Below are 12903 nucleotides of genomic sequence, written 5' to 3'. Positions count from 1 at the left end.
TCTGATTTCAACAATGGGACCCTCCGCCATTCCTGAATCAGTACACTAAGTCTTGAATTGGAGAGTCTCCAGTTCTTACATTGCGGCCTGTGTAATCCTAAACGTGTTACGCTGGGTTCAGATAATTGTTTTAATTATTTGGGATTGGGTTTTGAATCAGATAGTGCTTAATAACACCAAGATGAATATATCAAAATGGCGGCATACATGGCCGTCCTTTAATATGAACGTATACGTCATGACGTGGCAGGAGTGACGTTACGACAACACGATCACTCACAAATTCCAAACATATTTTTGAAAAAATGTGTCATATGTGAAGTCCAACACATAAAAAATTATTATTTATTTTGACTCTGTATATTATAATAAATATCATCATTAAAACTTGTATGAAAAGATATGAATATATGGGTTGTTTTGAATGACCCAACATGACAACAAATGTGGAACCGCTTACCTCCCGGACAACCGGGTGTTGTGTAAGCAAATCACGGCTTAGGGAATCAGAAACAATGACTGGGACTGTGTACACCCGGGTGGAACCAACCAGCCATTAACATAAGCCCTAAAAGCGATTACGAAGAACGACTTTGGAACCAAGGATTACCCAGGGATTGGTCGTCGCATGGTTTGCGTCAGCGCACACTGGAAGCGACGCCATTTTCCTTTCTGGAGTTGGAAGAAAACAACAGAAACATCTGTACAGGAAACGGCAAATCAGGAAATAGTGGGGAGTTTGATCAAATAGAAGTTGTATAATCGTGATCTCAAATTTGACAAGAAACAGATTTTGTTAAATTTTTACTTTGTTTCGGCGCATACAAAATGGAGTAAATCGCGAAAAACACTTCACGGTAGTTCAAGAGGGTGTGTCCGGTTGTAAGATGTCGAACAACATGAGGACAGTGAGGAGATGTAATGTGCTGGCTGTCGTTGTCATTGTTGTTATAGCGGCTCTACAAGGTGAGTTACCATTAGCTGTGTTCCTACGTTGTGTTTGTACATAGAAAATGTAGACATCTTGAGACGTATTTTGAAAAGGCAGACTAAGCATTCTATGATCTCGAAATTTGTCAATTTCAAATAAATCTCCAATTTCAATTTCAATAACAATTTGCTGGGCCTAAAACGTATACAACATGTTTTATGATGGCAAACTATGAAACAAACATGAGTTAGTTATTCGAAAATGATGTGTTCATTAGGGGTCTTGGCCCTTACGGTTGCCGTGTGTTGCTTTCAGCAAAGTCCGGTTTGATAAGGGTGTAATGTTTATTTTCAAATCCTTATTCACGTGTATATATGCTCGGCATTTAAATCTCTAAAACAAACATAATTCGGCCGTTTCAAAGTATTTATTTCATTTTTAAAACATTTTTTAGTTTTGTTAATTTCACCTCATTTAAGAAAATCATGTCCGTATTTAAAATGTTCTAAAACAATGTGTATAGTCGACGTTTGACTCTGTGATATTTACAGAACTACACACAACATACTGTTGTTCATGACTGTAAGTAACCAGCTTTCGGCCATGTTGGAATTTCGCTAATTCGATCACGTCTCAAAATGTATGTCTCTATTGCTCTGCTTACATTTTGTTATTTGTGATGTTTATTCACTTTTATCTTGTAAAAATACTTTGTTAATTATCGACAAGTGAATATTTCCTGCTATAGTAAACTAGAAAGATTATTATTGCTGGTTTTCTTAACACAGACTGTGACAGCTCGTGTTCCTACCCCAGCGCTCTCGACGGCGTCTTCTACAGCTCCCACGACGGCTACATTACGTGGAACTCCACGGTATTCGGCACATATACAGTGGTAACCTTCAGCCAGACCTTTACTGACCTCGAGTACGGCTGCCACCTGAACGATGGCAATTACTATGTCGGCAGGTACGTGTTGAGCTGTAACGACATTCTGAGCTAGGTACGGCGTCATGGCTGTGATGCTTGTTACACCGTACAGTGCCAGAGATGGTTACACCAAGGTGGTAAAAATGTACGACATGCATTTCATGGTGTGTTACCAGATGTGGCTTCTAAACCAAAGTCACTCACTCACTGGTTGTTCTTTATCCTTCAGACACAATCTGGTATTGTCGCGACAGTGTAGAGAGCTCCGGGATGTGGGAGTTGGGGGTGGAGGGGTGGGGGGTTAGGTGCACACATGGGACATCGTCACCTATCTCCACATACATGGAAACATACATAGGATTATGGGTCCTATCCTCTCGGGGGAGACACGTGGGGTACTGGGGAGGACTCCCACAAGGGAGACGCGAGGGGACATACGGGGGGCAGTTTGGATATACTCTTTAAGGGAGACATACAGGGGTACCTTGAACCGTCTCTCCCAAGGAAGATATACAGGGGGCATTGTACCCCGTCATCCTATACCGAATCCGTTGACTCAGTATGATGACTTTGTTCTCCAGGTCTGAGTCTTTCACCATCTACACCAGCCCCTTCTACGCCTACATCTGCCTGGAACTGCACAAGGTGTCAGACAACCTCTTCTATTACTACTATGCCACCAGTAAGTCCAGCAACTTGGTTCTATATTAATGAAGGCAATTAATATAATGAACACCGCACCTCTGCAACACTCAAGGTCAAGAATAACGTCATCACAGCTGAGTTGACGTCAATATTAACTATATTAAAGTATTTCATGCTAATTATGACGTTACATTATATTTTTGTAATTGTATTTATGTTCTCTATCATACAATGACGACATTTTACTGTTATTTGTCAAATATGAATATTGAGATGTCAGATTCAACTATAACCAAATATAAATGTCAAATAAACAACTGGGTTTACAACTGAATACTGGATTTGCCCAAAACTGTTGAAAGGTCGTTATGAAACGTTACAAGTCCCCGAAACACGGGACACTTACGGTCCAAAATGTATCTGTGATACCGATATCAAATACCAAGCCCGATAACCATTTCTTTTCTCTCGTTTGAAGCCAGCATCAAACATTAGTGCATACTTTTACCTAGTAGTTTATAAAAGGTTTGGGGCGGTGGGGTAGCCTAGTGGTTAAAGCGTTGGCTCGTCACGCCAAAGACCCGGGTTCGAATCCCCTCATGGGTACATTGTGTGAAGCCCATTTCTGGTGTTCCCCGCCGTGATGTTGCTGGAATATTGCTAAAAGCGACGTAAAACCAAACTCAGTCAGTCAGTATAAAAAGGTTTAGTATATTTCTAATTATCTAGTCTGTCCACAGCCTGAACCACATTGATGTTGCTGGAAGCACCCTATGTGCTAAAGCCCCAAATAAAAAGTCGACGTTCAAAACCAACGGTGTCTCCCTAGCAATTGAAACTTTCAATATGAAATGGGCTTGTTAGTGTCAGTATCAAAAAATAACAGAAAAAGAAAAAGTAAGCCTTAGTATATTTCTATCCTGTGCTGTAGTGAATGTAGTCATACTCTGTTGCGTCCCCAGCTGAGCTGAGTGGCGCTGGAGGGGCCCGTGTGAAGATCCTGCCAACCAGCACCAGTGTTACATCCGTCTCCACCATCTGTGACGAACCAACCCCTACGGTGACGGCACTTTCAGCATCCTTTACAAAAATGGTGTGTCATGATTCTGATGACTATTATTTTTAATTGCAATGATTTTGTCTACATTGGAAATTTCTCTCAAAACAAACCAAACCTTTGAAGTTTTGGAGAATGTTTTAATCCCTATTCAAATGGTTATAGTTTTGGCAGATATGATAACATGACCCAATAATAAATCAATTTATTATGTTCCAAACCAAAACAATTTATTTTGTTATTTCAGTTGTGTTTTCTATATGATTGTTCATCCAAACATCAAGTTCATTCTAGAATGCTTGTGTTTCTCTACATTCCCAATGAACATGACAAATACTCTCACGTAGCTCATTACAAAGTACTGACTTGTTTTGAAATCAAGTTTCATCTGTAAGTCATAAAAACCCATACCAATCTGTATTGGAAATCAAAGTATCATTAGTTAAAAAAAGATGCTTGCCATTTAAGACACACTTTAGCTAACTCTTCACTAGAAATCAAGGTATCATAAAAAAATCTAGAGCCTTTGCATGATTCCAGTAAATTCAAATGACATTCAGTTATGAGTAAATACAAAAACTGGGATATTTCTAGAGTGTCTAATGGTATATTTCCAAGTATCAGGTAGTATATTCAAAACATGCAAATAGTCCAAATATGTGCCTTTAGTACCACAAATTGCCTTCAACTTGTCAAAGGATAAGAAACCAGTTTTGTCACATAGATCCAATTATGGTTAAACCATAGTGATTGGGCTTGGATTCATAATTATCTCCAGAATTCACATGACTTTTTTACAATATTTGTTCCATACTTTCAAAACATCCTTCCAATCAGTGTTATCAATATGTATTACTTGATCAACATCTGTACAGGATTTTAAAATGACATCAAAAGTAATATTACAGGGATTTTAATTGTTGTTTTTCTACAATATGATCTCAGATTGGCAAGTTTCAATGCTTCACCAAAAGCTGCAGTGTCAACAATCCTTAATCCACCATCTCTGTATATCCTTTTCAAATTGTTCCTTTTGATTTTATCAGGTTTGTCATTCCATATGAATTTGAAGAAGATATTTTGCTATAAAGTAATGAAATCCTTTGGAGGATTAAGCATAGTATTGAATTTATGAACAAGTTTTTGACAGAGCCTAAGTTTTCATTACAGTTATTTTACCAATCAGAGTCAAATGTATTTTCCTCCATTGTGCAAGCAGTCTATTTAATTCCTCTAGTCTTTTTTTGAATTGATTACTCACAAATTGTTAAGATCTGTGTGGAATTTAATTCCCAAGGCTTCAAATACAGTATTTTGCCATTCTATTTTAATGTCTTTGCATGATAAATCAGTACTATTTCTCTTTGAGACAATCCATATTGCTTTTGACTTATCAATGTTTATTTTAAGCCCTGACATTTTATAAAAAGTATTTATTTCATCAATAGCAGCCTTTAAGCTTTGTTCACTCCCACCAAGAAATACTTCAGTATCATCTACATATTGATTTAATTAATAGTTACTCATTATTGGTTGTTAGGGACTCGGTTAATGTTTTCTTTAAACGGTTAGTGATACAAGTGCTAATAATTTTATAAAGTGCATTCAATAAAGTAATAGGTCTCCATTTTTTCAAAAGTGTGTTATCTCTGTCAGCTTTAGGTATGCAAGTTATTACTCTTCTTTTCATAGTTATAGACATGATTTTTTTCAGAAATATTTTGAGTTCCTTCCAAAAGAATTTTAAAAATCATTTGTGAATCCATCAAATCCGGGCTTTTGTTATTTTTCATATTCTTAACTGCATAGGTAATTTCATTCATATCAGTCTCTTTCTCCAAATTGTTTCTTAACTCATCATTAAGGGTTGGGGTTTACAATGTTATCTAGAGGGGTTGGGGGTGGGGGTGTGACTATCTGTTAAATCCTCATTGGTGCTTGACAGAAGTTTATTAATAGAGTTACTAACATAATTTCTGTTTTCCAAGTGACAAAGATATTTTGTTGGTTTTTCACCTTCTTCATACCAGAGCAGCCTATTTCTCATTAATATTCCTCTCATTTCTTCTTCTTTCATCTGTTCAAGCTGGGTTTTGTATTTTGAAAGTTCACCTTGCAAATTTTCACTGACGTTTTGAAAACATCTTCTTAAATCTTCTTCAAGAGTCTTTATTCTAGATTCTAGTTCATCAGTTCTATTCTTTTCACTTTTTTTGAAGATATGTAGAATAGGATATACTCTTACTTCTTATTTTCATTAGCAGGGTTTCTTGAAATAAGTTATCATCAATCTTAAGCTGTGTTTCCTTTGGATTATTATAATCGACTGGTCCAGATATCGTGTTTTCATCAATGGCTTCTTTTATTGTATATCCAACTAATTTTCCATAACCTGGGTTTAGAAGCAAGGAATTATTGAACTTCCAATGACCTCTCCCTCTTTCTTGGTTAATAGAGTTTGAAAAAAATAGGGAAATAGTAGAATGATCAGATTTATATCCTGGTAAAATATTGGAATCCAAGGTTAGGTCACAAATGTCTTGTGAAATCCTGAAGATTTCTAGTCTAGCTTGTTGCCTTGGATTTAATTTCCACCAGGTATATTTAATTCTCTCCAAATATCGAAAAGGTTGTAATATTCAAGAGAGTTCAATACTTCTTCTCTGGATTTTGGGTCATTTATGTGTTTATAATTCTCTAAGTCTATTGATGGGTCTAAAACAAAGTTCCAATCGCCCACAATGACAATCTTTTCATTTCCGAAATCATGAATATTTTCAAATATGTTTTTATAGAAATTTGGGTTATCGTTATTTGGTCCATAGAGATTAGTATGTTCTTTTATCTTCTACAGTTAGATCTGTGATGATTTCCATTTTCATCGATAATTGTTCTATGTATATTGTAGTCAATATCATTATTGAAAAGTATTACGACGCCTCTTGCGTTACATTTATAGGGAGCAGTTATACATTGCAGACCCCTCTCATATTTTCATAGTATTCACATTTTCGGGGGTTTATAAGGATTATTTATTTGTTAAAGAATTACGTGGTATATTAAAGATAAAGAAACATTCCAAATACGCGGGCGTAGCGAGCAGTTAAATAAATGTCGGATTAAAATCCCAACTTGTTAATTTATATTCACTTTTTCGGGTTTACATTTTAATGTGTTTATGTAAGTGTATTTTGTAATAGTTTGCTTATCTGACTGATCTCTTACAAATAATACATCTGGTCGACTATGATAGCTTTAAGCATCACAATTATGACTGTCTGTAGCTAATGTTGAACACAGGCACCAGCATATCGACAGAGGCAACCACCTGTCCAACTGACCTACAAGGATACTACTTATACACCCTCAACGACGGCACGACGACTCACTGCAACGACAACAGTTATCTCGACGTGTGTACCGACACGAAGCTTCTCTCCTTCAACTACACCCTGTGCAACAGCACTAACGCATTGTATTCTGGTGAGCTAAACAAAAATATTCTTATGAAAATTTGTTATTTAGATTGTGTAAAACAGATGGTGTTTTGAGTTGATGTGTTTCATACAGCGTATGTACGGGGTAGCGCCACTTTTTAACAATATTCCTGCAATATCACGGTGGAGAACAAAAGAAATGGGCTTCACACATTGCACATATGTGGGGAATCGAACCCGGGTCTTCGGCGTGATTAGCAAACGCTTTGACCACAAGGCTACCCCACCAATCCGTGTTACTTCAGAACTGATTTGTCAGATTGATGCTAAAATGATTGACACAAAAACAGTAGCCACCAATATATCAGGGACATCGTCCACAAGCCACGCCCACACTGTCACCAGCCAGTGAATATACAGTAGTCTAGTGGGTGTGGCCTAACGTTATAGATTTATGAAAACATTAATGAACAAAACGTATATGTATAAGTGTGATTAGAAATATATCCATTCCTAATATAATTTATACGTTTGAAAATTTTCGTATTTTCACCTTTGTCCTACATCATGTCGAGTCTCTTCCCAGAATTGGGTCCCTAAGTAGACAATTTCTGTGGTTTCTTGGTTACCGATCAAAACATCGAAATCGTGATGTGTCTATCTTCCATCACTCGCTCACGTTGTTCTATCGCTCCTGTTGCAGCCGGCGGTCAACTGTACTGTCTATACAGTCAGAACACAAGCTCCACCCACTACACGATCCTGTACAACGCTGACGCGAGTGTTGATGACAGCACAACCTACCAGACTGTATGCATGGTGAGATCGTTGTTATTATATTTAGCAACTGAAAATAGGACGAGCTGATGTGTTGGTGGACCACAGGTCGGCACATGCTATCAACCTTGCATAGTGGTAATATAAGTTATCACATCGTGTCGAGGGAAATGCGGGGTTTTATCAGTCCCGAGTAAGGTTGTATTTCCCGAGCCGGAGGCGAGGTGAATACGACCTTACGAGGGACTGATAAAACCCCGTATTTCCCTCGACACGATGTGAAAACGCATTTATCTAGCCGAATGTTTTTCCTAAATGAAAAGAAAAGAAAAGAAAATTCTCAGTTGTTGTGGCAAAACGTATCCTCAGTGCAGCGCACGTTTCTAAAGGCTTGGCGATGCACGCTTTTCTCACTTCGCGTGGTCACCGAGGCGTGGCGGGATAATACGACTTTTGTACTCCCTGCTCGCGGATCGTCACGGGTGTACATGGTATTTTATCAGAGTCACGTGAACCAATCAAAACTCGACATTCTTACATGAGGCTGGATAATAGTATTGTTATAGTTTTAGTTCAACGTCGGTCTACATATTTGCGCTCAGCACACTCAATAATTAAAAACAAAGCATTATACTGAGACAACAGGGTAAAAATGTTCATTTGGCCACATACCCAAGTCTATATGTATGATAATAATGTCTCCATTTATATAGCGCCAAACTCCACCCCAGGTATACTCATAGAGCTAACAATCAAAGCACAGCACATTATTACCCCGGATAACCCAAGCTGCCTGTTAGGCCATGATTTATCCCACCGGGTACCCATTTTCTGATGGGTGAACAGAGACAATTTTGAACAAACTCATTTCCCTAAGGTGAGACCACATGTGCTTCGTTGTGGGGCATGACTGAAGTCTCAGGAGTCAAGCTGCCAAACACGGTCACCCATCCAAGGACACTCTCCGCGCCCAACGTTGCTTGACTTCACCTGATTGTGACCTGCACAGGATCACAGACCATCAATAATTTGGCTATCACAAGCTTCACGCACAGCAGTACTAATAGTGAAGTTGCGAGCCCTGAACTCTAATGTTATTATCCACAGAACATTTAACAAGGTAGCGCTCAGGTGGTGACTTCAAACTGTACAATGGCCACATTTAGAAAAGAACGCCCTATTGACGATATTCCTATCTAGGAGCCACGGTTTCACCACGGTGACGTTTGCGATCAGATACGGCAGATAGTCGGCCCGGCAGTGCAAGCACCCCACAATTGTTCACAACGTATTGAAATAGATTTCGATGAAAACAGCTTCAAAATTAAATTTAAAAACGTTAGAACTCAGTCCAGGCCTGGACAGATGCCTTGGAGCAGAGGGATCTAGGGGATTACAATTGTAAAGACCATGCGAAGCAGATAATCTCTGAGTTCAGCTTGACCGCCCCACATGATATATTCCACACATTCGCAATCTCTATAACGTGCTCTTTGATTTCATCTTAACCATGCATGGATTGCTCGTGAGTTCATCACCCCGACAGACCAATGTTTATCTTTAAATGTATTTGTTTCCAGTTTTAGCTACACTTAGCAATAATCCAACTGGAATTGTTAAATTACATTCAAAAGGTAGAAATTCGTGCCTCACTCATTTGAAAAGTACCTTCTTAATAACCTGTGAACCAAAGGAAGCGATTGACCTTTGAGTTCGACCTGCTGACACACATTATACACATAGGATTTGACCAGTTGTATCATTCATTCCGGAACTGTGAGCCAAAATTGATAAGACTGAATTAAAAGTGATATGCTTTAAATTTGGATTTAGTCAGAAAGTTACATAAAAAGTGGTTTGAATATTTAAGAAAGTCAAAAGGGATCTCCAGATCAATATCAAATTAGCAAAATTAACTTTTGCCAAGAAAATGTCAAGAAAATGTACGTATTGCAAGTACGTAGAGACCGCAGCTTACTGTATGTGCTCCCAGACAAACATTTGGAGTTGACTGGATTGACCTCTCGGTGGTGTCCCAATCGCAGAAAACTGACCATGGCGAACACGGTGCAAAGATAAGTTGAAGTAATGAAGGAACGTAGAGTGTACAGGTATTAATGATATACTAAATCCCACACAACAGAGAGGGGTTTGTATCATGAAGCTTCGTCTGATTCCTGCAGGTCCTCGAGAAGTCCAGCAGCGGTGCAGTGTACGCCACCCAATATCCCAAAGAATGTCAGAACGCCACCGTCATGAATTCCACAGCAGTTGCCTCCCCTGGAGCCAGTTTGATCCTAACGCTCAATGGTAAATCAGTTATGTGTGTGTTCATGTATGTGTGCTTAATGCGTGGACTCGCGAAGTTAATAATTAGTCTTCAGTAACCCATGCTTGTCGTAAGAGGCGACTAACAGGATCGGGTGGTCAGGCTGGATGACTTGGTTGACACATGTCATCTTATCCCAATTGCGAAGGTCGATGCTCATGATGTTGATCACTTGATTGTTTGGTCCAGACTCGATTATTCACAGACCGCTGCCATATAGCTAGAATATTGTTGAGTGCGGAGTTAAACAACGAAGTGAAACTAAATCAGTTCTTGTGCAAGGATCAGTGCCTGAAGGACTCTGAGCCTGACGAATGGCGATGATATATAGAGTTGCATGGTTGTTAATTATGTTTTACACAAACCCATGAAGCAACAGTTGACGATGACATCCCTTTTCCATCAGTTTTAGGACCATATGCATTAACTTTGCTTTGAACTGCTTCAAATCACATATGTGGCTGTGTTAATGTGGTTCTGTTCTTGTCTTTTCAGATTCCTGTCGTAAGTAAACCCAGCTGGCATTATACGCGCGCAGGGACGTTGTAACGCAAACCAGTGTCACCAAAGTGTAAAATCCTTGTATGTGGTAGTGATACTTGATGTCGATTCTAGCTTAAAATGTATACATGTCGGCATTTAATCGCACAGGCAAGACTGGAAAGAATTATGTGTAGAAAAAGTACTTCGGCTTGTCGTAAGAGGCGACTAATAGGATCTGGTGGTCAGGTTCGCTGACTTGGTTGACATATGTCATTGTATCCCAGTTGCGTAGATCGATGTTCATACTGTTGATCACTGGAATGTCTGGTCCAGATTCGTTTATTTACAAACCGGAATATTGCTGAGTGCCAGATTAAACAAAAACAAACATGTTGACTGTCATTGTTTCCCCTAGCTGTCACCACCACGGCCGCCGCGGCTGAACAAACTAACACAGCGTCTGTAATCGGGGGAACACTCGGAACTCTTATCATCATCGCTGCCGGCGTCGTCATCTTACTCGGCGTCTTGTGGTGGATGAAGAGTAAGAAGACGTCGTCCAAGGTGGACAAGCAGGAGGAGGACAAGGAAGTGATCATACCTCAAGGTAAAGGCGACATCAACTCCAGGACGTTGTTCACGCCGACTAACAAGATCCCACTTCACAACGAGGGCGAGGTTCTTTCACAACGTCAGATCCACACCAGCTTCGACAGCACGGACGGCACGACTGGGGGAGAGGGGGAAAGCATTACAAATGAGTACGGGGAAATCCAAGCTGACGAGATCATGATCGTATCCGAAGGCAGGACTCTGAGCAACGACCAGCTGACGGAAGCCAGTCTTCCCGTGTCCAGCGAGGGAGGGGAGACACCTCAGCCCACCGAGGTCACACCTCCCGGAGTGGTCAACGACAGCATTGAGAGTGCTCCAGCCACCGCACGCACACCCCGGACTTAAACCCTAAGGGAATGGCGGACAAGCGTTAACGTCAGAATAACGTTAACGCTGAATCATAGATGCATAAGATTGATTAGACACCTGTAACAATGGATATTTAAAAATAAAACATGCTCCAGGGCGAATGGGTGTGTTTACACCAGTCGTCTCAACGCCAGGACTAAAGTAAATCACATGCGTCTCCTTTCCTGAGTGGACAGTGAGGTAGCCGAGCGGTTAAAGCGTTCGCTCATCATACATGAGGTGTGCGTTCGATTCCCCACATTGGTACAATTTGTTGAGCCCATTTCTGTTGTTCCCGTGGCTACATTGCTGGAATGTTGCTAATAGCGATATAAAGCTATACTCATTCTCCAAATCGTGTATCAACCTTTTTGTTATATTTCCTACAAGTCAACGTGTTAGTCGTTTTCAGAGTGCTTCATACGAATACTTGTAGACATTGATGGGAAACACACATACAATAGACATACATTGGACTCGAGAGAGTAAATAGATTATTTGTTGACTGGTATATTGATATACAAGATGTCAGACTGTGTCAGTAGATACATGCATACCTTTGCATCATCAGAATCAAACCTGGCAGGACATGTAGCCAGTCTAGTCCAGGCCAACTGTCTGTTTATATATTAATGGCTATGCTTGGAAAAACAACGAGTCATAAAACAAGTATGTTCTGGCTTTTGAACATCTAATATACAGGCACGTATATGTCCAACTATTACAGTTTGCCTTCAAAAGTATACCTGATCTTGCACATCATCAAATGCCAACCAAAGCTGCGATGATAAACATTGTTTCCATTGTATTTCAAAACATTGACATGCACATATTTTGCTTACTACTGTTATTATTTTCCCAGTGTTCTTGTCATGACTGGTTAAACAGTTTTATTGACTTCTAGTGTATCTGTCAATGCTTTAGTTATCACAATGTGACTTCGTGTTTCATACGAACTGAGGTGTACTTTTGTATAATGTGACTTATATGTATTAAATGATTCTTTACATTCCAGTCTGATATGTCGAAACAGTACTTTTCAATAAACAAACATCTCATTCAGAAGTTGTTGATAGTGATGTTCTGCATCAGTTTTTTTCAAACGTAAGCAGTTATCTCATTCATCAGATCTTAATGCTCACTGTTGCTATCCAAAGCTTCACAGTAGCGAGGGTTTTATTTAGGATCTGATTTCAATAAGCTTTTTTCAGTAGTTTCCCAATGTTAATGTGAAGCTTTACAAAATGTTCTGAGTAATGACACCTGAACAACCCTACCTCATTTGAACTTGATTCAGTCTAAACAAGCACTTGTCCAAATAGTGTGAATGTGTCTTTTTCAAAATATTTTG

General features: G+C 39.3%; 1 protein-coding gene across 2 annotated transcripts; it reads left to right on the top strand.

Moving 5' to 3' along the window:
- Positions 1-7547: 7547 nt before the first annotated feature.
- Positions 7548-11788, top strand: LOC124283097. 2 transcript variants are annotated; one of them, XM_046719123.1, is made up of 4 exons: positions 7548-7819; positions 9961-10087; positions 10602-10610; positions 11005-11788. In XM_046719123.1, exons 1-4 carry the CDS (start codon positions 7652-7654, stop codon positions 11547-11549), a joined length of 849 nt encoding a protein of 282 aa, XP_046575079.1. In that variant the 5' UTR covers positions 7548-7651; the 3' UTR covers positions 11550-11788. The 2 variants fall into 2 exon arrangements, with proteins under 2 accessions (XP_046575079.1, XP_046575082.1); XM_046719126.1 differs by lacking the exon at positions 7548-7819 and adding an exon at positions 7832-7915.
- Positions 11789-12903: the final 1115 nt, after the last annotated feature.

This window comes from Haliotis rubra, unplaced genomic scaffold (genome assembly GCF_003918875.1).
Source record: "Haliotis rubra isolate DU_JTF1 unplaced genomic scaffold, ASM391887v1 Scf31, whole genome shotgun sequence".
NCBI classification, from domain to species: domain Eukaryota; kingdom Metazoa; phylum Mollusca; class Gastropoda; order Lepetellida; family Haliotidae; genus Haliotis; species Haliotis rubra.
The sequence above is the reverse complement of the archived record's forward strand: the minus strand, read 5'-3'. Positions and strand labels throughout refer to the sequence as shown.